At 42.9% G+C, this 25,347-nt stretch overlaps 1 protein-coding gene across 2 annotated transcripts in view; it reads right to left on the reverse strand.

Moving 5' to 3' along the window:
- The window catches only part of RASA3 (RAS p21 protein activator 3), a 254,071-nt gene that overhangs the window by 118,850 nt on the left and 109,874 nt on the right, over positions 1 to 25,347 (reverse strand). For both annotated transcript variants that reach the window (XM_037897369.1, XM_037897364.2), the window contains exon 2: positions 17,547 to 17,664. In XM_037897369.1, coding sequence (XP_037753297.1) covers positions 17,547 to 17,623 — 77 coding nt within the window. In that variant the 5' untranslated portion in view covers positions 17,624 to 17,664. The remainder of the gene's footprint in view (positions 1 to 17,546; positions 17,665 to 25,347) is intronic.

A 25,347-nucleotide genomic window follows, 5' to 3' on the forward strand; every position in this document is an offset into this window, starting at 1 on the left:
TGAAGCAGTCAAGAATAGAAAAGACAACAGAGGAAACAACATATGGATGTGCACTGAACATTTCTGGAGAGTGGCCTTGAGAAAAAAGTCTTTAAAAACCTGTTTACAATACATGATGTTGGAAAAGAGCATAATGAAAGGGAGAAATGTGAAGGAAATGCAGTTAGCTATATTATAACTGAATCCTGAATCCACTACTGGACACGAGACTTACTTGCAGGAGTAGTCCCATTGAACTCATTTGTGTGCCTCACAGTAAGCATTATTCTCATTAGTGTTTGCAGAATAGGGCTCTTATTTTATATTTTAGAAAACTCTGTTCAGTGCTTTCCTGGTTGTGGATTTTGAAGACAGTGTTTTACAATATCCTACTCCAACTCATTCAGATAGTGTATTTTTCCTATATTGTGCTTACTTTTAGAAATTAAAAGTGCATTTCTTAAACACTGCACGTATTTCCCAACTGATAATTAAGCAGCAAAACTTTAACTGCAAGAAAATGCACATTAAATCTAATCTGATTTTCCCCCTTCCCCTTGAGTGGTAGGGTGGCTTTGCAAAAACAATATCTTCTTTCTGAAGGAATGAAAAGGAACTATACAACTGCTGTGTGCTTCCACTTAAATTGCAAGCTTATCCTTAACGTATCTCTTCAAACAGTGCCCACTTTGTCTCAAGCCTGGACCTGAGGAGCAAGAGGTCACAGCAGTCAAACCCCATGATTTATTTCTCAAGCCAAACTGTCTTGAGCATCAGCCTCAGGGCTCGAGAAACCTCGTTCCAAAAAAACAAATTGCCTCCCCAAAACAAAAAAAGGCAATCCACCCTGTTTGCTGCACTAAATGCTTTTATTTGACAGAGAAATTAATAAAAGTCAGCAGCATCAAGTTACATAGCCCACCAAGAGACTGACAAAGACTTCAAGAACAAATACCAGAATTATCCCAGCTAAAGATTCAGAGATCTGTCAGAATTTAATGAGTTCAACTTGAACTTCCAATTTTAAAAAAAAATTCCCTGGTAGACTAGACCTACTCTCTCATTAGAAGATTTAATTTGGTGAAGAAAAGGGGGGGAAGGGTGTAGTTTTTGAACATCGGAATAAGCATCAATATTTGCAAAAGGAAGTGTTTAAAGTATCAAAATAGCTTCTGATTCTTTTAAGTTTTGCAATGACAGCCAAGGAGATGGGGCTATTGTAAACAGATTTGCGGCGACAGAAGCCATTGCATGCCCTCCTTTTTACCTGGCAGTCAGCATGAAATTAGCCTTCCTTAAAGTAGGTTTGAAAATGTTTACATTTCAGAAATCCTTTGGCACAGGATATTGATTTTAAAGTCCTTTAAATTGTTATTAATTTAACCTGCCTTGGGTTTTATTGTAAGGTGTCCCAGATACTTTGATAGACTGGTGTTCTATACATAGAAGAATAGAGCTTTTGAGTCCCTAGCCTCACAACTGCCACATCCAGCTGTTGACAGTAATTACTCCATAACTAAGGGTGAAGCGAATATCTCATAAGCAGATTCATTTTGAATACACCTCAGTTGTCGTCCCCCCACCCCCATCTGATCTTCCTGATGTTTCATATGCCAATCTCAACTGTTGGAGAAATGTGGTGGAGCAGGAATCTTCACTGCATGATCTGGGCATGGAATGGGAGTCTGTGGGGAGGAGGAAGGGTAATTTTGAGGCAGGCAGGAGACTGGGGCAGGGGATGAAAGGGGGGAAATGACAGGAGACTGGAGGGCATGGAGAAAGACAAGGAAAGGCAGAGGCTGTAAACACTTAACTTTAAAAATGGGTAACATATTGTAGCTTTTAAATCCCAAGGTTTTTAATCATGAGAAAAGCTTCCCCTGTCCGCCATCTTTTACTCCATATTCCACCCAGGTTTCATCATCTTCCCTTTCCCTCCCTCTCATAGACTTGCTAAAGCCCATGGGAGCGAAGCCCTTTGCTAGGCCTCATCAAGGCACAGCAGCACTCCTTTTCTGAAGCCGTTTTATGGCAACCTGATTCAGCAAGGTACTTACGCACGTGCTTGGGCACTTTCCTCAGTTGGAGACTTAAACCTCTTTCCTCCAATGAGCAACAGCAAAGTCAAATAAAAACTTAAAAAAAAAAAGTGCAGCGTGATTTTCCTTAAAAATTAACAGTTAACAATGGAGAAATATTATTTTCCTCAAAAAACATCTGTTTTAGTGCCCAAATGTGAATTAGTCTGGAAATAGTAAAAGAATCCTTCCTGTCCTCTTCCAAATACTACTTCACTCACCCACATCCAACTCAATTTACAGAAAGGTTTCCTATTCAAGATCCTATTTCTGATTATTGCCTACTCATTTTTTATTTTGGCCTATCAGAGTAGCCAAGTGCCCAGTTTTTGACCGGAATGCCTGCTCGAGAAACGGCTGGCTCTGCACAGCTCCTGGAAGCGGCCGGCATGTCCCTTTGGCTCCTAGGCGCAGGGGTGGCCAGGGGGGCTTCGTGCGCTGCCCCTGCCCATGGTGCCAGCTCCACAGCTCCCATTGGCCTGGAACCATGGCCAATGGGAGCTGCGGGGGCAGCGCCTGCGGACAGGGCAGTGTGTAGAGCCTTCTGGCTGTCCCTGCACTTAGGAGCCAGAGGGACATGTCACCACTTCCTGGGAGCTGCCTAAGGTAAGTGCTGCTTAGAGTCTGCACCCCCCCCCGTACCCCAACTGTGTCTCAGCCCTGAGCCCCCTCCTGCACCCAGACTCCCTCCCAGAGCCCGCACCCTTTCTGCACCTCCACCCCCTGGGCCTCAGGCCAGAGCCCCCTTCCGCACCCTCCAACCAGAGCCCTCAACCCCCCTGCACCCCAACCCCAGCCCCAGCCCGGAGCTTCTTCCTACACTCCAGCCCCTTGGCTCCACCCTCCAGCCCAGAGCCCCGTCCTGCACCCCAAACCCCTCATCCCCAGCCCCATCCCAGAGCCCGCACCCCCAGCCAGAGCCCTCCCCCTCCCACACCCCAATCCCCTACCCCAGCAAGTGAGTGAGGGTGGGGGAGAACGAGTGACAGAGGGAGAGGAGAGGGAGTGAGCAGCGGGCGGGGCAAGGGTATTAGGATTTCTACAATCAGAAAGTTGGCAACCCTACCTAGCACATGTTTTTGCAAATTCCAGGGGAAAGATGTTAAGGAGCTGGACTGGGGTGGGGGCAAGGGGCAGTCAGGTGGAGTGAGTTTAAGCAATGAAAAATTATATAGGAGTAGATCCCATAACAATTTTCAAACATTCTGGTGATTTGGGTTTTTTAAAAGATGCAGGATTTTGTAATTACTTTTCAGTGTTAGCTAGACAGAACCATGTTCAACTTTAACTGTAAAAAAAAGTTTTGTTTGAAAAATACCTATTAAAAATCATCACAATCAATGTAAATTGAAGGAACAAGAGTATACAGACTGAATCACATAGACTAGAACCACTTCTTCAGTTTCAGATAATGTTGCAAAACCCAGCATTTATTTCTCAACACTTGGGTTTGCAAAAGCAGTCTTGTTCTCATTTTGGCACTGATAGTTCAGTGGATGAAGAGAGAGGGTTGCAACATGAATAATAATGTAACTGCCCAAACCAAACCTCTTTGTATATAGGTTTTTCTTCTCCTTTTAAACCTGCCTTTGTACTTGAAGTAAGGACCATTAACATGCTACAAAGAACTCTGCATCCTCTGACTATTCCAACTTGTTTAGAAAGACTGGATTCATCCTGCTGCATGAACTGAAGACCAGAGTTCACATCACAGTGTGAGTTGGAAGAAAAATAAATAGACTGAAGGAGTCTACGAAAGGGTACTTGCCTGTTTCTGAACAATTCAGCATTTGGCTTATAAAATGTGCACACATACTCTGCAACATTTCGTTAAGAGAGTGACGAGAGGAAAAAAGGATTCTTCAGAATACTTACATAAGACAATCAACAAGGGAATTGAAAGAACTCAAATTCTGATAAAGTTTGTGGTTGCTGCTACTGTAGAACTATAAGATGAGGATAGATAAGATGAGATTCTGTAGGAGTAGCCAAAAGAGGCAGACAAAGGGTGCAGGGAATCTAAAACATTTGCTAAATACACCCATACTAGATCTGAAACTCAGAGTTCTGGCAGAATATATACAACTGGAAGCATATGGTTACATAAGAAATACAACTAAAACAAACCCACACAACTTAAGCCATTGTGAAAGTACAGATCCTCTTCTAATATCCATCCACTGTACATAAGCCACTTTTCCTCATAAGTAATTGGGCTGAAGGACCTGATAGGGAGTGCTGTGTCATGAGTTCAAGCACATATATCCATCAACAGAATCAGAACATTATGACTGTGTTAACTACATTAGATCCAGGGTGGAGGGTGGGGAGATTTTAGCTACAGATATAGTCTCATTTGGTGTAAACTATTTTCTACCACCCCCCTCATTTTTTTCCTAAACCTTCCTCTGCCTGTTCTTTTACTGCTTTTATTGTGTGCGTATATCTGGTGCCGTTACAGTCTCACCCTGCCAGCTCTGAACCCTATCCACTGACTGACATGCCTACCAAACACCAAAAATTCTCCCTTACCCATTTCTAGGGACCTTGTGACTCTTTCATCCATCAAATTTCCTCCCCTCCCACAAATAGAAATACCCTTGTCTCGTGGCATTTTCAGCCTTTATCTGTACCCCCCTGACAAAGTGGAACTCAAGTTATAGATGTGTTTACTTCGTAGGAATTTCTCAGGTTCTTAAAATAGTTACTCACATGGATAGCTTTCAATACTGATACGTATTCTCATTCATAAACCCCTCAGAGCCCTAATGTCCACCAGGCCTCCTCCCACTTCTGGCACTCTGTCCAGCTGTGTTACACGTCTTCCCCACAAAGTCTTGTGCACTCCCTGCCCCAATAATCTCTCATGAGCAGCCTGATTTTTCCCAAGCTCCACTCCCTGCAAGCTCCCTTACCACATTAAGCCTTTAAATGTTGATACACATCAATGATTAGATCCATCAATGTTGATACATATCAGTGTTTAAAAGCAAAATGTGGTAACTGAGTACAGGGCACGGTGGGGCCAGGCAGTGTGTCTAGAGGAGAGTACATTGAGGAGTGAGGCTGTTATGGGAATTGCAGTGGAGCAAACAGATAGGAGAGAAGCCGCTCTTAATGTGCTGCTTATGCCATTCAGTTCAAAGCCTCCTTCCCCGTGGCCTTTATGCTGGGCAGAGCTCCGTGTTTCACAAAGGCAGGTGGACAGCACTGGAACATCTAAGGTGCTGATGTATCCAAGTAATTCCATCAGCTAATCTTGGCATATCCCCAAAGTAAGTGGAACAACTATGTATTTAAAATTTGAGAAGTGGCTTGTGTCCAACACATCCGAATGCGAGAGAGAAGTATGGAGTTTGTGGTTGCTTAGTTAGAGGAACACAAATAAATGTGAGGAAAACAAAGCAAAGTAAGTATTTTAAGACGATATCAGCAAACATTAAATATTTTATTAAAAATTAGGGCATCTATATAGTTGGTTAGCGCACAGCATGCCAGAGTCTAAACCTACCATGCATTAGCCTGTCACATGTTATCTGGCTGTGTGGATACTGCTACCGTATACTACAAGTTCCATACTGTGCTTTGACATACTGCTGCTCCAAACAGTGTGGACAAGCTTTCATACAGAACAATAACTCTTTGCAAGACTGAATTTATCAAATTTAGTAACTAAGTTCAGTTGGCAAAGTGTGAAACAATGGAACTTTATTCTTGCGTTAAATTCAAGTACCCTTAAACTATGGAGTTGCTACAGACTTCTCCTTAATATTGTGGTCTTGCTACTGTGAGGCTGTATCAGTATTTTCTGTTTTACAGGGTCAGTACCTCGGTGTATCTCAGATTTTTCCAGAAGGGAGTTAAATTAAGATTGCAAGGGCAATGTCCACTCCAGTATTTTTGAACTTGAGTGTGCTTGACTTTGTAGCCTTTTAATCCTTTATGTATTTTCCTAATTTTGATTTTTTTTAATAGTTTAGTTTATTGATGACAGCAACCTTAATTAACATTAAACAAAGTCTATTGTTTGTGAATATGTATTATACATTCACACAAATGCAAGTATTATGTGGTTGGCACTTTCCCTCCTCGCCAAAGTTTAGAGACAGTAGATTCAAGGCCCAGGTGGTTTATTTTCCCTTACATTCAGTTTTTGATCACTCTGTCCAAGGTGTGAAAAATTCCTGTCAAGTAGTAAAGAGCACTAAAGGATCATGGAGCCAAGATACCTGATCCATCTTACTGAAGCACACCAACCATTTAACTCTTCTTCACACTGCTCTACTTTTACTGGTACCATTGAAACACACTTAGAAATGTCACATTCCCTTTACCTAAGATTTGAGAAGCTGTCTTGATTTTTCTGTTGCAGCTGATACTGTCCTTTAAGCGAATGGAAACATCTGATGCAAGCAAAGGCAACATCAATCTTAAGGACAACAAAATTAAAAGTGCAGTCTCTATCCTGGCTCGGTGTGGAGGGGAGACCTAAGGGGGAGGGCGATGTTAGAGAGAGAGCCCAGCCTGCACTGGCTGCTACCCTGGAGCTTGACTCTCAGAAGTGGGGTCTCTGCCTTTGATGTTGCCCTGCTCCACTTGTTTAGAATTCACTTCCAAAATGCACCATTTCTGCATTCTCTACGGACAGAATCCCTCCTCCCAGCACCTGCAGGGAACCAGCTACTGGGCAGGGTTGCAACCTGCTACCTTGTGAAAAAGAGGGCAGCTAGATGCAGGAAGAAAATGAGACAGGGGTGAAGGCAATGGGGTCTGAGGCCCCCAACCCCAGCTTGCTGCCTTTAGGTGACCCCCACCCACGAGCTTAATGCTCCTTTGGGGCTAGATCTAGCTCCTGCCACTGATGTGAGGGCCCTCGGCTGCCACGCTGGGAGCAGCTCTGTGTGCTGAGGGTCTGGTGGTATTGGACAATTCCGGAGCAGGTGCCCGCAGCCTGAAGGCCTTGTGCATAGGGAGCTCTAGGAGGACAGGGCCCACCAGCTAGGTTTGGACCAGTCCTCTCCCCAGAGTTTCCCTGGGAAGCTTGAATCCCCCCAGACCCTTACCCCCACCTTCTTGTTTAGTGACAAGGGGCGCATGCTAGGAAGGGGAGACCCAGTGGGAGCTGCAACTTGCATGATGCAGAGACTCTCCTTGAGCCCCCTATCCTGCTCTGTTGATACGCAGCACCATCCCAAGCCCTCCGATCAGTCCCTTTTGGGGCTGGGCTGGGCCTCCAGCTCTGTGATCCCGCCTGGGAGCTGGATCAGGGCTGGCCATGATTGCATGGGAGCATTACAACAGCAGCCTTGGCCAGCCTGCACCCTCAAGCCCCCGGGCCAGTGGGGAGTGTAGGCAGACCCCCACACTGTGTACCCTAACACCTCCACTCTGGCCTGAGGTCCTTCCCCAGTTGGTTGGCTCCAGGGAACTGGTCTAACAGAGCAGGTGTGCTGTTGCTGAAAGATCCAGCACACTTGTTCAGGTCAATGTGAAGATTGTGGACAGCCCCATAACCTCAGGGCACCAGACCTCCTCAGCCCCAGATGTGGCAGGGGGTCTGATCTGGGGAAGAGGTGCATCCTTGACTCAGTGCCTGCGTGGCTCTGACTGCCAAGGGGGCATAGGTGGGGGGTGCCTGCAGGAAGGAGGCAGGCAGGGAGTGACAGCTCTGGTGCATGGGGCTGGTCCTGGCTGGCTCCCCACTCTGGCCCACTGGCTATCATGGCATTCCACCAGTGTCACATGACATGACTATGTGTAGGCAGGGTCATCCTGCCATGACATCCTGCCCCACCCCCTTCCTGGCCCTGTCAGATGTAGGGCTTCACCAGTCAAGCTGGGCTGAGAGCTTTGGGGGTTGGGGGGGGAGAAAGAGGGGCTGAGCCTCCTCTAGCCCTAGCCACCCTCTACCTAGGAGGTATCTCCACTCCTTCTGCTTCTTCCAGTCAGGCACTGGAAAGCTGTCCTAGTAGGAACTTTAAATCTTTGATTCACTATAATACACCAGCACAACAGTCCTGTTTTGATGCCAAGAGAGGTTGGCTGGTGGAAAAGATGTAAAATTCTTGACAATGATTTACTGGTCCCACCTGACTTACAGAAATAAGTGTTAGATATCCCCAGTGCCCACTAACCTGGCTGCTCAAGTTTTTGAGGGGAATTTAGTGCTATTGAAAGGTGTAGTAAATATTGTTACTGGCCTTGTGATTAAGGCACTGGCCTGGGAAGCAAGAGGTCTAGATTGTGTGTGACACTGGGTAAATCACAACCTCTGTGCCTCAACTCCCCATCTGGGAAATGGGGATAACAAGGTTTCCTTTCCCGACCCCGTTAGCTGTTCAGACTGTACGCTCTTCAAGGCAGGGACTCTCTTGCTATGTACAATGGGGTTTATTGGTTGGGGCTTCTAAGTGCTACTGTACTACATGTAATAAACCAGTGTCTCTCCAACTTTCCAAACTATTGTAGCCCTTTCAGGAGTCTGATTTGTCTTGCGTACCCCAATTTTCACCTCATTTAAAAATTACTTGCTTACAAAATCAGACACAGAAATACAAGTGTCACAGCACACTTTTACTGACAAATTGCTTACTTTCTCATATTTACCATATACACCTCTACCCCGATAGAACGCGGTCCTCGGGAGCCAAAAAAATCTTACCACGTTATAGGTGAAACCACAGTATATCAAACTTGCTTTGGCCTCGAGCATTTCCGTTATTAATAGTCACTTCCTGCCCCCGACTTACCCCTCAGAACCCCCAACCCATCCAACCCCCCCCCCCGCTCCTTGTCCTGACTACCCCCTCCAGAGACCCTCTGCACCTAATCACCCCTCCCAAGACCCCACCCCCTATTTAAGCCCCCCTGCTCCTTGTCTCCTGACCGCCCCCTCCAGAGACCGCCCCTAATCACCCCCAGGACACCACCCCCTACCCAACCCCCCTGCTCCCTGTCCCCTGACTGCCCTGACCCCTATCCACACCACCGCCCCCTAACAGGCCCCCGGGACTCCCACACCCTATCCAATGCCCCTGCTCCTCGTCCCCTGACCGCTCCGTCCCCAGAACCTCCGAACCATCCAACCCCTCCCCCCCCGCTCCCTGTCCCCTGACCACCCCCCGAGACCCTCTGCCCCTTATCCAACCCCTTGGCCCCGGCCCGGCACCCTTAACATGCTGCTCAGAGCAGCATGTCGGAGCCAGACACGCTGATTCGCCGGAGTGCACAGACCCACCCCCCAGAGCACTGCTTTACCGTGTTATATGCGAATTCATGTTATGTTGGGTCACGTTATATCGGGGTAGAGGTGTAATTATAAAATAAATCAACTGGAATGTAAATATTGTACTTACATTTCAATGTATAGTATATAGAGCAGTATATATAATTGTATGAAATTCTAGTTTGTACTGACTTTGCTAGAGCTTTTTATGTAGTTTGTTGTAAAACTAGGCAAATATCTAGATAAACTGATGTACGCCCTGGAAAACCTCTGCGTACCCCTAGGGGTACATGTACCCCTGGTTGAGAACCACTGTGATAAACCACCTCCACATCAGTGAAGTTACCATTCAAGTAATTAGCTAAAAAAAGACACATGCAAAGTTCCTCACTATACAAAATGAAATGTTTCATCCATGTTTCAATTTTAAACCCTTTCATGTATATACAGAGTATATGAAAACACAGCTGGAAAAAATACAGGTTCCCTCAGTGCAAGGAAACCTGAATTAGAAGACATTGGTGTAGATATGGCATTTTCCTGTGATATCCTTGGCAGACTTTATTGAATTAAGATTTAGTATTTTACGGATCCATTGTATTAAATGAATGGTTTATGTATTATTGTGGGCTGGGATTGTATATAACCTTTCAAAGGGAGAAATGTGACAGATGTGGAACCTGGGGGTTCAAAAGATTATACTGAACAATGTACCAGACAAGAATGCACTGAATGCATCCGATGAAGTGAGCTGTAGCTCACGAAAGCTTATACTCAAATAAATTGGTTGGTCTCTAAGGTGCCACAAGTACTCCTTTTCTTTTTGCGAATACAGACTAACACGGCTGCTACTCTGAAACCAGGCAAGAATGGTGTTTTGGAACAAAAAGTGTTAAGTCATTTTCCTGGAGAATATCTAGGGGGAAGCGAATGCAAATTCTCCACCTCCAATTATGCAAAACCCCAGCCTTTTGAAGCTTCGCCCTGAGGAGTGGCCCATTGTCTGCTGATCACCTGTTACCTGACGCCAAGGTCAAAGGCCCAACCTGAAAAAAGGAAAGACTGAACTATTCATAGCTGGTCTGGTTCTGAATCTGAGACAGCCATGAAATTGTAACTGTGTGTGTGTTGAGGGGAGAACAGTTATGGGTTTTGAAAGTCTGACACCTACCAGAGTCCAAAGCTGGAGTTCAGGGTGAGGTCTGGTAAGCTTTTTAACATACGTGTAAACAAAATGTTTAATATCTTTTTTCTGTAACGCGTTCAACTTAAGAATAAACATGCTTACTTATGAAGAGCTGTATGGTAACTTATAATTGCAGGCAATTACACTGATCATAACTTCTGCAGAGAAAACAAAGAGCAGGTGCTGGCCCTTTAGGTGTTTTGGCTTGCTAGGCATATCACAGTGTAGGCAGAGAACTGTGCAGCCTGGAAAACCCCTGGTCTCAAGGGAGAGACACTTGGACTTTGCCCAAAGGAGGTGACGGCTAAGGAGCTGGGAGCCTAGAGAGGACGCCTTCAAAGGAGCAATACAGGTGCAATTGCTCTGAACTGTGACAATTGTTTCAGGGTGACAGGTGTATTCAACTTTATGCATACGCACCCCTCCTCCAACTGTTCTAATATTTCACAGATAATTGTAAAAAAAACCATAGGTCACAAACAGGAAACAGTTTGTCATTTAACAGTCACAGTTCAATAAAAATTTTAAAACAGAGGTTTTCACTTCTTTGCTAAATTGAAAAAACTGCATTCAAAGGTTTAAATTGTCAATAAAAGGTGAGGAGAGATGTAATTTTTGTGATTTGCTTTCATGGGTTGCAACACCCAAGACCCTGTTACTCAGAGACTGTCCAAGTTTTGACAAGGAGCCCAACCAAAACATTAGAAATTGAGAATGGGAGCCAGAGTTGAAGCACTGATTTAATATTTAAATGTTAAGCCTCATCATAGGCTTACAGGAAATAGTTTGCAACAAATCTAGTGGAGAGGTAAGCATATGCATCTTATTTATTCGGAACTGAACACAACCACCCATATCATTAGTGGTTGCCTTAGCCACACATTAACATCTAATTTATATGCGTTGGATCCCATAGCTCCCTCAAAACTTTGACAAGATGCCATTAACCTTCAAACTGCATGAAGGGCTATGACAGATGAAAACAACCTGCTGCACACAAGGCTGACAATGGTTCCAATAGGTGTAAGTAAGCAGTGCACACTTCCTAGAAGATGATCTGCCCACCTCCAGAAAAAGAACTAGACCTTCAACTCCTGCTGACTTTGACACACCCTTTTGTGGCAGCCATTAATCCATTCCTGTCCAGTGCTGCTGGCCCAGTGCCAATCTTGGATGAACAACAGCGTATCAAGACCAACAGCTATGTCCTTGCAGAGCGGCAGCAACTCTGGGATAGAGAGACAGGCATGCTGATGAATTTCAGAAGCCCTAATTTACATCCACCTGTTTGTAACCTGGAAAGCAAATCCTAACTAGGCTTAACAGGCTACTCACTGGACCGGTCAGAGTGACTGCCACAATGCAGAAATTTGGCTTAGCTCCATCTTACCCAGGGTGATTACGGGGCAGCAATGCACACGAGCAAACATGTGGTGGAGGAATGCATAGTTAAAAGACTGGAGGGTGGACTGCAACCCCTCCCCCAGTGATGCAGCAGTTAGATAGCTGAACAATCTAGATACTGACTTGTGACATATATGAAAGAAGCAGCAATTTGTACAAACAGAGGCACTGTAAAGACATTGTTAAAAACAGTTTCTTTCTTGAATTTATTTTATTTATTCACTTATTGGGAGAATGTTCAAGGATGAAGGACAAATCCAACTGGCAGCAGAGCTTAGAGGTAGGTGGGTGTTGCGATAGTCAGGAGGGATGCTCTTACGAAACAGACAAACAAAAGCAGTAACATGCCTCTACCCACCCTCAAAAAGAGATGGAGCTAAAGGTAGATGCTAGCTGACATGGTCAAGGGGGAAGAAAGGCTATTCCGGGACACAGGAGGAAAGCAAGAAAAGCCAAGAGCTGACTTGGAAGTAGATGTTCCTTGGTCAACACTTCAGGATGAAAGGATTGTAGTTTCCCATGAGCACACTAACCTGCTGATTTCAGACTGGCTTCAGCCTACCACTTTAATTTAAATATGTCTAAAGACAGATGGAAAGTTGTTATTGCTATAACATAAAGGCTTATTTTCTCAATGGAAAATAATTATTGGATTAATCCAGTGAAATGACGTCAACTAAAACAGTAAGCCCTCCTGTGAAGTGGTTTAATGATCATCCAAGAGAAAAAAAAACCCACCACCACCTGTGTAATTCCTAGTTCTGAGTAACAAGGTTACACTTGCTTGAATCAGGACAGAAATTAAGTGACAACTGCAAAATTACTTTCGTAAAACTATTTCAAGCTTTAGACGTGGCAAATTCTTAATTACAGCAAGAACTTTAGACAGCAACTTTATGTCATTCATTACTAACCAAATCCATTAAACTGGAAGGTGCTAACAGCTTCATGATAAAACACGACTGTCCTAACTATATGTGGCCATCAATCTACAATCTGTGAGGGTCAAAATCTACACTATACATTTTGCATCTCTCTTGCCCCAATGCAGAACACAAAGATCCAAAATAAAGGTCACAAGAAAAATATTAAGTGCAGAAATCTTAAAATTATGTGGGCTAGTATTAAGTAATTTGAGAGGACAAATTCTAGGAAAATCAATAGGCCTTGTGCTCCTAAATCAGTTAGGCACTTTTGAAAGTCACACCTATTATCTATAATCTCAAGAGCTAAACGACTGAATATTTCCAATGTAAATGTTTCACATTTAAAATCAAGACTGAATGTTTTTCTAAAAGCTATACTGCAGGAATTTTGAAGTTTGATGGCATATGTTATACAAGGGGTCAGACTAGACGATCATAATGATCCCTTCTGGCCTTAGAATCTATGAATATAATAACAGGACAAGTTTACTTTAGAATTCACTACCTAACTCTGATTCCATCACTGACTTACACGTTAAATATACTTATGCAGCCCCCTCCACCCAGTTTTCTTTTTTTTAACTATAAGGTGACCAGAAATTTATTTTGCGGGGAAGGAAATCCCTTTTTCCCCAGAGTAAACACATGCCTCAGTTTGAGTGATCATGGGTTAATTTGGTGTAAACTAAATGGAAGGATAAGCAAAAATATGTCTGCCACAAAGGTCCTTGATTTCAAAAAGAAACTTTAAAAAAAATTCATGGAATTAGTTAGGGAGTTGAACTGGACTGAAGAATTCAAGGATCTGAATGGAGAGGAGGCTTGGAATTACTTTAATTCAAAAGTTTTAAAAACTGTCTGAAGCCTGCATCTCAAGGAAAAGGAAAAAAATTGTAGAGAAGGGTTGTAGACTAATCTGGATGAACAAGAGTCTCAAATGTTATTAAAAGAAAGCAGAAGGCCTATAAGGAATGGAAGAAGGGCTGGACGAGCAAGGAAAGAGGTCAGAAAACATAGGGAAAAAAAGCCAAAAAGCCATTAAAACCATTAGTAAAAGGTTTTTTAGACAAATAAAAAGGAAACATGGAAAGAAGAAGTGAGACTGCTAAATGCTGAGCATGGGGTAGAAATTAAAGATAATCTAGGTATGATCCAACACCTAAACAAATACTTTACCTCAGTTTTTAATATGGATAATGAGGAGGCTTGGAGAGAGTAGCAGGATGGCTAATGTGAACAAAGATATGAAAGAAGAAATTACCACATCCAGGGTGGAAGCTAAACTCAATTATCTTACTGGTACCTAAATTGGGAGGACTGGATAATGTCTGCCCTAAAATATTAAAGGAACTAGCACATGAAATTGCAAGCCCAATAGCAAGGATTTTTAATGAATCTGTAAACTTGAGGGTCATACTTATGACTGGAGAACTGCAAATACAGTATCTATATTTAAGAAGATTAAAAAGTGATCCAGGAAACTACAGGCCCATTAGTTGACCTCAGTTGTATGCAAGGTCTTAAAAAATATTTTGAAAGAGAGAGTAAAGGACATAGAAGTAAATGGTAATTGTGATTAAAACAAAACAAAACAAAACATGGTTTTACAAAAGGTAGATCATGCAAGACCAATATGATCTCTTTCTTTGAGAAGATAACATTTTCTAGGAAATGCAGTAGATCTAATCTACCTAGATTTCAGTAAAGCATTTGATACAGTTCCAGATGGGAAATTATTTGCTGAATTGGAGAAGATGAGAATTCATACAAGAATCAAAAAGTAGGTAAAGAACTGGTTACAGGGGAGACTATAACAGGTCATACTGAAAGGTGAACTGTCAGACCGGAGGGAGGTTACTAGTGGAGTTCCTCAAGGACTGGTCTTGGGACCAATCTTATTTAACATTTTCTTTAATGACCTTGTCACAAAAAGTAGGATTGTGTTAATAAAATTTGAAGATGACAAAGTTGGGAGGTATTGGGGAGGACTGGAATATCATACTAGAAGATGTGGAGGACTTTGAAAACTGGCATAATAGGAACATGATGAAATTTAAGAGGGTAAAGGTCAAGATCATGCACTGAGGGACTAACAACAAGAATTTTTGCTACAAGCAAAAGCGACAGAAACGACAGAAGAGGAGAAAGACCTAGGTGTATTGGTTGATCACAGGATGACTGCGAGCCACCAATGTGATGCAGCTATGAAAAAGGCTAATGCAGTCCTAATGTGCATAAGCAAGGTATTTCCAGTAGAGATAGGAAGTGTTATTACCAAATACAAGGCACTGGTGAGACCTCATCTGGAATACTGTGTGCAATTCTGGTCTGTCATGTTCTAGAAAAATCAATTCAAACAGAAACAGGTGCAGAGAAGGGCTATGACTATGATCAGAGGAATGGAAAACCTACTTACATGAACAGACTTAAGGAGCTTGGCTTGTTTAACCTATCAAAATGAAGGCTCAAGGCATATATAATTGGTCTCTGTGAATATATCAGAAGGATAAACACCATGGAGGAGAGGAGTTATTTAAGTTAGGGGCCAATGTTGGCACAAGAACAAGTGGATATAAACTGGCCATCCATAAGTTTAGGCTTGAAATTAGACCAAGGTTTCTAATGATCAGAGGAGTGAAGTTCTGGAACAGCCTTCCAAGGGGAAGGGCTAAAAACCTAACTTGCTTCAAGACTGAGCTTCATAAATTTATGGAGGACCAGGTATGATAAGATTGCCTACAATGGCATATGGCCCATCCATGAATGTGATCAGCAAATATCTCCAATAGGTGGATAAGGGATAACAGATAGGGAATGCTCTGAGTTATTACAGAGAATTCTTTCTTAAGTTTTTGGCTGGTGGGTTTCGCCCACATGCTCAGGGTCTAACTCATTGCCATATGTGGGGTCAGAAGGACTTTTCCCCCAGGTCAGAATGGCAGAGACCCTGGAGGGGGCGGGAGGGGTCTCCTTCCTCTGCAGTATGAGGCACAGGTTACTTGTTGGTTTGAACTAGAGTAAATTGTGGATTCTACATAATTTTAAGTTTTTAAATCATTATTTGAGGACTTGAGTAACTCAGCCAGAGGTTATGGGCCTATTACTGGAATGGGTGGGTATAGCCTATGATGTGCAGGAGGTCAAACTAGATGATCGTGATGGTCCCTTCTGGCCTTAAAGGCTGAGAGTCTGTGCCCTTAACTTGTTCTCTCTATATTTTAGACATTTTTGGGCCCCAACAGAAGTTCCACTCCTTGCTGTGAATCTGTACCTATTTCATTTCAATCTACTATTTTACTCCTGCCTAATTTAGTCATATACTACACCAGTGGTTCTCAAACTTTTGTACTAGTGACCCCTTCCACATAGCAAGCCTCTGAATGCAACCTTCCTTAAAAATTAAAATCATTTTTTTATATATTTAACACCATCATAAATTCTGGAGGCAAAGCAGGGTTTGGGTTGGAGGCTGACAGCTCACGACCCCCATGTAATAAACTCGTGGCCCCCTAAGGGGTCCTGACTCCCAGTTTGAGAACCCCTGTACTACACCTATCACACGGTACAGGAGCACCTTAGAAGCCATTTCTCCCAGCTTCCAAGCCTGTGTTTTAGGCATTGCCTATGTTGGGGATTTGTCCCAAAGTTAGCCATCACTGTAGCTGCACTGATGCAAATTCCTAGTGTTGACAGCCTATTGGCACTGGTCTCTCAAACTGGTGGTGAATTAAACCATGGCAAACTGCCCCAGTGCAAATAGCTGTTTTGTCTGTCTACACTACAGGCAAGCACCAGTGCAGCTATAATCTGATAGCTACAGTTGATTCAGATGTTGAAGGTAGACAAGACGTTAGCCACAAGATCATAGGTCATTAACAGTGGGCATAATAAGGAGCACTATCACCAAGGAGGCCAGTAAAGCGCCTGGAGAAAGAGGACAACTAGATTCTAATAAGGGGTCAGCATCCTAGGATGTGCCACTGGGGGAAAGATTCCACACCTTCCCCCCAGGAGAAAGCGAACAAGCAAGTAGGGAAGGCAGAGAAAAAAGCTGACTTCTGAAACCCCTTTTCGCTCATGCTTTGCCTGAATACCCAAGAGATCTGGTAGTTTCAGAGTGGCTTGAGGAGAAGGAAACGCTCCCATTCACCACCAACTGCCTCTCAAAAGAGCAAAGCTGGCCAGCTGCAGGAGAGAGGGATCTCGGAAAACTTAGCACAGTACCTGCCATCTCAGGATTTCACTGAAACTGCTTTTCCCTTTCTTGTAATCTAGTTTCCCTCTCCCTCACTTTTGCACCTCCAAGAATGTGCAGAACAAAACCCCACTGTGGTTTTCAGCTCTGATATAGCAGCAGTTATGATAACAGTATAAAAGGAAAAATCCCTGACAGTTGGATTAAATGGCACAGTTAAACTGACAGCTAAAAAGCATAAAGGAAGTTCAAAAGCAAGTATCCCAGGGAGCTGCATTAACTGTAACCTCCTTGGAAATGAATTATGTACTTTCTCTCAGGACAAGAGCCTCTTCACACATAAATGATAAAAACATATAGTTAGATGCCAATCCACGATGTCCATAATAATGCTATTATTATAGTCCTACAATTTTAAAAAAATCAGCTATGTTCTTCTCCATCCCACCAAAGAATCTATTTGGAATACTATGGAAATATAATATAAATAGAAATGTTCTAGGGTGCTAAAAGAACTGACTGAATATATCTGCACACAAGAAATATTTGTTACCATAGTGATTTCTCCACTATTTTGGTCCTGAAAACCTCCTCCTGGTCCAGGTTTACAGTACAGTAGCAATCTCTCATCTTGTTTGGCCCCGGATACGTAGGAAGATTTTTGGCTTCTCCTAAAGAAAAAAAAATTCAAAAGCAAACTTTAAATATGAGCAGATATTGATGGTATATCAACAGTTATATTAAAAATTATACACAACTTTTTTATTTGGCTGTACAATGCTTCCTACCAGGTCTTTATTTAGAAGACTATTTTCAGTCCTCTGACAGGAGCAATGCTCATGTAGAATGGCAGGCAGTGTGCTGCAATATGGCAATAGTAAGGGAAAAAAATTCAAAAGAACCTGTCACTTATGAAAATACAACTTTGCACCTTAAATCCCATTGACTTTCAATGAAGCTTAGACACCTAAGTCATTTTTGATAAAATAGAGTTTGGGATAAAATTTTCAAACCGCAAGAGACTGCAAATAAGGATTTTATCTACAGCTCTGCTACTCTCCAAGGTGTTAGCATGAAAAGTCACTTAAATGAGGCACCGGAACATGGAGTGTAATAACACTTATCTCATAAGGTGCTTTGAAGTTTAATTAATGCTTGTAAACCCCCTAAGATCTTTGGACAGAGGCACTGTTTAAGTGCCAGGCATTAAAATTAATTTGTTAGACAATATGCATTTGCTTATTTCAAAACTGCAACAAGAAACAATTACATATCATGCATCTAAAAGAATAGGGCTGGAGAATGGAGGATAGACAAAGACAAAGCAGTATAAAATTCAGATTATTTTTTTTTTAAACCCCAGGAAATGAGACTGGAATAGCAGTCTCTCCCTCCACTGGTCCATCAACAAGCAAAATTGCAAACTAAGATTGCTTGGCACAGTGACAGTCCAAACAAAAGCCTAGGAAAAGAAATCAGATAACTCTCCCCACAGCTTCATTGAAACACCTTAGCACCACTTGGCAAGTGTTTTGACTTCAAGGCCAAGCCCTAACTCCTCTGAGAATTTAAGGAAGCCTTCACTCTGCATGTGCTCTTGTTTGCACTTCACTTCTATGGTACCTACAGATTGTTATCAGATGTCACATTCACTAACTAGAGCTTGCTCTACTGATAAGATATAAGGGAAAAAGCAAGATCAGAGAGCAAAGCTTATTTTTGAACATAGATAGAAGAGAGGAGTGAAATTAAGCGACAGGAACAAGTGTAGCCTGTTTATCAGACATCTGCAGTTCAGTGTAAGCCAGTTTCAGTCCCCAATTCCTGCATAGCTTCACTAACAGGACCAATTTCATTTCATCCCAATCTCATCTTGAGTGTCACAATCTCTACAGGCTTTGGGCCACATTCAGAGGTGACCTAAATGGTCGTGTAAATGAATCAGCAAATGGATGCAACTTCCATGCTGATGTTGGAATAGATGAGTTGTAGCAGTAAAAGCAATTCACGGGAAAAGAAGATTAAGGAGGCTCCCATCTTCTACTTTAACAGGAAGGCAAAAGGTGGTTCAGGATGTAACATCTTTCTTGACCACAGCACAACCTGTGTCCCCCCCTTGGGATGTAATTTACGCTCATTTACCATTTAACTTGAATCACAGCATCTCTGCATTTGACCATTAGAGTAAAAAAGCCACACAAAATTATATGCATTTGATCACCAAGAACAACACCTGAAGACTAAAATTTGTGCTGTTAAATAATTTTCTACACTTAAAAGCTAGAATGTACAAAGTATGGAGTTTGACAGACTTTTAACCCGTTATTTTTATAGCTGAAAGATGATAAACACAATTTGAAGTGTTACAATGTGGCCAATAAAGCTATATTTCAAGTTTGTTTTATTTTATTTTTCTTTTTTTAAATTAAAAAAACGTTAACTTCTCTAAGACCGAGCTGATGCCGCAAGGTAATGCCTCAGTGCGCTCTTCCACTTAGAGAAAAAAGTCAGGAGACAAGTTGCATTGGGTCTGTACAATTTACTACATCACAGACTATGTTCAAGGAAACTTTTTTTCTCTCTGCCTTAGCCTCGCCTCCTCCGAGTCCCAGAGAGGACTTTCCTTTCTAGTTTCACCTTTAATCGTACGCTGGGCCAACGCCTGTCTGGCTGAAGCTCCCTCCAGAGGGCGTCAACAGGAAGCATCGTAGCAGGGTAATGAGGAAACCTCCCTTGTGGGGGCTGAGCATATTATGAGGAAACTTTTCAAATTTCAAGTTAGAAACATTTTTTTAAAAGGAAAAAAATGTAGACTAAGTTTGTGAATTTTCTGCTCCCCTAAAATGACCTCTTTTCAGAAACTCTTGATTTTTGAATAGTTTTCTGAGACAGAAATGTCCTCTCTAGTACTGTAACCCACTGAAATTCTAAAATAGCTAACTTTAATTTGAAGCCCATTTTGTTGCTTTTTAATACAAGAATTACAGTATAAAGATAAGGAGAATGCAGAAGTAGTGATGTATTTGGATTCTAATAAAAACAGGGGTTACTGGGTCTCTGAAAGTTTTACTTGAGAAGGAAGACTCATCGGGACTGAAAAGTGCCGTTTATCATTGCCCTTCAGGGAAAGCATCCGAGTTAGAGGCACAGAGGAAGAAAAGAGGGAACTTGTGATTTTTCTTCTTCCACTTCGAAGACCTTGACAAACCATGGAGGCTATAAACAAGGGACTAACTGATCATTCCCACTTACCAATTATGTTACTGACTTAACTAAAGAGAGTCAACACAGAAATAGTGTGGTGTAGGGTTTAACTGAGACATATACCAATGACTATTTAGGGTCTTATATAAGAACAATAGTCTGAATTGTTTAGTGAGCAGTCAGAAAAATCAAGCATCCAAGGAACACCTAAGGACTCTTAGCCCTCAAGCCAGACATTCAATGTCAACAAAACAAGCCCCCATAGAATTTCAGCTGGTGTATAGTGTCATTTAAACAAAATGTTCCTTCTTTGGGGTTATTTCACTATTGTCACAGGAGCTGACCAATTCTGTTTGCATTTGTTGGTCTGAAACAAAAGCACTGATTAACTCACTATGTTAGAGAAACAAAGTGGGGGAGATGACATCTTTTATTGGACCAACTTCTGTTGATGAGAGAGAAGTTTCTGAGCTACACAGAGCTCTTCCTCAGGTCTGGGAAAGTGACACTCAATACTTTCCCCAGTTTCTTCTATTCCAGCTGCTGTAGACCCATTGCATTATGTATAGGTCTGGTCTAAAGGCCACTGAAGTCAATGAGAGTCAGTACTAGCAAAGCAAACTAATTATTCACATCCAAAATTAAGACATTTTGGACTGGCTCTGACACAGAGCAGACTGCAGTATTTGTGATGCTGACTTCCCCTGCTGGTATGGAGTGTAATTACAGCTTAAGCAAGAACTGCCCTCTCCAGGCAGCATAGAGAAAGTGGTGGTGTACGAAGAGATATCAGAACAGAGAAACACAATAACCTAGAATGAAGAGGGAGGAATGTGTCTTCCCAACTCTCACTCAGCTTCCCTCCTCACTCCAAAATTCATGAGTCCCTTCCTTGCTTAGGAAGAGGGATGAAGCAAGGCGAGGGATAAGGGCTCCATGGCAGATGGTGCATGAGGTGAAAGAGAATACTGCTTAGGTGCCTAGGGAGATGCAGCTGCTAAAACAGAACGAGAAGCAAAATAAGATTTTAATTTTTCTTTTTGTAGGTGTGGGAAGAGACTCCTAAACAAACATCCAAAAAGATGGTCCCAAAAGAAAAAAAAAGCTTAAAAATAATTTTCGATGTTTTGAGTTATCTAACATTTATCTGTTGAACAAAAACATATTTTGCACTATTTCCTTCCCTCCCTCCCCCCTTTGCAATATTACCTATGTTGTCAGAGACCAATGCATTCACATTTTAACCTTCAAGATTACACACACATACACACCACATTGCACGGGTCTGGAATTCACATGGAGGGAAGGGAGGGAGATTGTGAAAATAATACAGCTACCAACCTGCCCAGTGCCTCCCGGGAGGCTCTGGGGAGCAACTATCGCTCCCCAAGAGGCCGTGATACTGCTGCTGAAATGGAGTAATGCTAACAAGGATCCTGGAGAGCTGGAGGGATCTGGTCCTATGTGGCTCTGCCAGGTTTGGGTGTAGATATTATGGACACTTCCATTGGGATGGGGGGGGGGGGGGGAGGCGCGTTACATGTAAACCAGGCCTCTGAAATCTGGCATATTTCATTCCACAAGGCCAGAAAAGTACAATCTTTGCACAACTAAATAGCATATGAGTGTGTAATGGGTATCTTATATTAAGGGCAATAGCACTTATAACACTACACTCATTAAGGTAAATTTAGTTATGTATCCCACCAGATTTATGTTGTGAGATCATCCAGCACTAAGAAATAACTTATATTGGATACATTTGATTTATTGAGTGGGTGAAGGGGAAATCAGTCCCCTTAGAGAAACAAAATCAGTGAAAAAACAACAGCTGAGCTTTCTACACCCTGGCATTCAATTTCATGCAGTGGGCAGAGAAACTCAAGGACAGAAACAAAAACTCTGAAAAGGGCAATATATACAAGCTATCATCAACAATGATTCACTTCGCTTCTATTGTACTCAGTACATATCCTCTGAACAATCTCACTTGCAAGCATGTCAAGAATTAAACAAAATGATGGTGTAAGCTAAACCCCCTCAAACATACAGTTCTATCATTACCATAAATTCTAACTTCTACTTTGAAGTTTCGAACAAAACACCTTTCAAGCTTTTATTTTCACTCCCCATAAAATGTGCATAAATCAGCAACGAGTCCAAAATGTAATGGCAGATTGATATATTTTCATCATCATTTATGCTGAAAGTATTCTTCATGTTTAGAACCCCTTGCCTGAGTAACTCAGGATGAGATGATCAGACGCTAACAAATCTGCAAATAGGACACAACGTAAGGCTAAACACCACGAAGATGTAAACCATTTTTTCCTTATTTTAGTATTCCATGTAGCCAGGCCTGCAATAATGTAGAAAAATGCTCAGGTGTGCAATGATATTTCTGAAATGTGCTGACTTAGGAATATATGAATATTGATCACCGGAGGCTGATGGTGCACATCATCCCTTTATTGTACATGGCAACTTCTTTTGCTATTTTAGGCATTGGAAAAGATTAGTAAATCAATATGCATTGATGAAATATATACTTCTCTGGACTATTAAAACGGACAATCAACTCACATCTGTCTGAATTTTAACCATCTTTAGTTACAAAGCAATATCCAAAACTAATGTAACAAATTTTGGAAAAAAAAGTCTGTTTTTAAAATTTATTTACTTTGTGCATTTAACAGCGCTTTGTCCAACTGACTTTGTATAAGGCATATGGTGTAGCTGACCATGCACGGATGCATTGTGTAGGTCTTTCACAAAGATGAAATGAAGAGAGAAACATTTTAAAATAGGAAATTGATTAAAACCACAAAATGGGTAGGCGTACTCAAGGACAATTATACTATTGCACCTCATTTATAATATCCTAAATGCAAGGTATTATTGTTTTTCCTACCTTCTTCCTTTATGTAACAATGCCTTTAGGGTCACTGCAATTTTCTTTTATGTTGAAGGTAAATCACAAATCCAATGTTATCTAATCAAGCAATATGTAAAAATGAAATCTATTTAAAAAGCCAGTTGTGATTATAAATATTCAATTTCCTTGAATAGGTTTATCTTTGTTGCTTTAATGCTTTAGCTGGATATTAAAGAGAGCAAAAATCCATAGCATGCACGCACGCACCCACACACACATGCTCACCGGTTCAACAACAAAAAAGGCAGACTATTAGATTTCTAAATCAGGTCACAAATAGCCATCTGTGAAGTGATTCCACAGTCTGGAGAACCAGATTTTTAGCTGATCTGCTCTTAATGTATGTCATTGCCTGCCAGCATGTTATATGATAGAATAAATTATTTGTTTCATTATGAGGATCAGGTTAAAAATATAATTTGTCACATCAAAACAAATTTGTTTCAACCACCACATTTATGTGCGCAATTCCCCAAACTCCCCATACTTCTCCCATTCTGTCTTGTCAGCTCCAACGGTGTCTCAGACAAACATCTCCTCTTGAATATTCCTTTGCCTTCACAAACTCCATCTCTTCAAAACTGGAATGCTTCTTCAATTATTTGTCTGTATTGGTCACCATGTGCCTTGTGCACACAAGATCAGAATCTCTGAACTGCTGCGCCCATCTGGCTGCGGCTACATTCTGTATGTCCTTCTGGCCCCAACCCAGAGGGCATAAAAGGTAGACCTGTCATAACCGTCCCTCAGTTCCCTCCTACCGCATATGGCAGGAGAATGGAACCATACATAGCCTTAGCTTAGGTAAGTCAGGGCTTGATTTCTACTAACAATTCTCTCCTTTCCCTTTTGTTTTTATTTCCACAAACCCCCAAAGACTTTATGAATTCCATTTGGTGCCTCATGACACTACCATCCATAATGGCAGATCCAAAACCATCATGCTTTAAGCCCTGCCTATATTCTAACAGTTTAATTCTCCTCGACAGCTGCTGTCTATTTTACCCTGTTGAGAGCCATGTGCCTAATCATTGCTCGATCTGCCAATCGTTTTCCACAAAGACAAGAAAATACAGGGACACCAGTCTGAAACAGTATCTTCCGGAGCAATCCATGAAGAGCACATTAGATCCTTGGGACTGAAGACTGTGCTACAAGATGGGATTTTTCCACAAAGAAAATCAGTCTATCAGCACTCTAACCAGCAGGCAGATCAGTGGTGAGCTGCAGCCAGTTCTCACCGGTTCGCTAGAACCGGCTGTTAAATTTAGAAGCCCTTTTAGAACTGATTGTTCCGCGCGGGGCCCAGGGAGGCGGAGGTGAGCTGGGGGCGGGGGGGCGAGGAGGGCCACCCGCGCCACAGCAGGTAAGCCGGGGGGGGGGGGGAGAGAACGTGCAGGGGAACCGCTCCCCACCCCAGCTCACCTCCGCCACCCTCGGCCTGCTTCTCAGCCCTACAGCTGAACCACGGGAAGCCAGGGGAGGGGGCGGAGAAGCAGAGCAGGGCGGCGCGTTCAGGGGAGGAGGCGGAGCAGAGGTGAGCTGGGGCCAGGGGCGGGGCAGGGAGCTGCCAAATTCTCCCTGTGGGTGCTCCAGCCCTGGAGCACCCAGGGAGTCAGCACCTAAGGCGCCACTTTTGATGTGATCAGTGGGGGAGCGGCTGCTCCCCCCCAGCTATGCTCCCCCATCCCTAGGAGCCAGAGGGACCTGCCAGATGCTTCCTGGGAGCTGCCCCAGGTAAGCACCTCCGGGACTCCCCACCTCGCCCCCCGGCAGGTGCCTCTGGCTCTTAAGGGTTGGGTAGGCACCCATTACGGTGGCCCACAAGACCCTCCTTTCCGGTTCTGGGGGCAGACAGGGGAGGGGGTGGATGGGGCTGGGGGGGGGGGGGGGGGGGCGGCAACGACCCCCTCATGGGGTGAGGAAGGAACCTGTTAAGATTTTGGCAGCTCATCACTGAGGCAGATGATGCCCAAGCCAGTAAGAGTATGGCCCTGGCCCTGACAAAGCCAGGGCCAAAGCAATCAAAGACCAATTTGGTACCAAGAGCTCCTCTGGGACCAAAGGCTGGTACCACAACAGCAACTCAGATCAGTGCATTGCACTCAACATAACTCTTAACATCAATATTCTCCCAAGACAAGAGAAGTAGAAAACTGAAAAAACACACTTGCTTTCCCTCTCCCCCCAGGGGCATAACACAATGCACGCTCAC

Source organism: Chelonia mydas, chromosome 1 (genome assembly GCF_015237465.2).
Source record: "Chelonia mydas isolate rCheMyd1 chromosome 1, rCheMyd1.pri.v2, whole genome shotgun sequence".
NCBI classification, from domain to species: Eukaryota; Metazoa; Chordata; order Testudines; family Cheloniidae; genus Chelonia; species Chelonia mydas.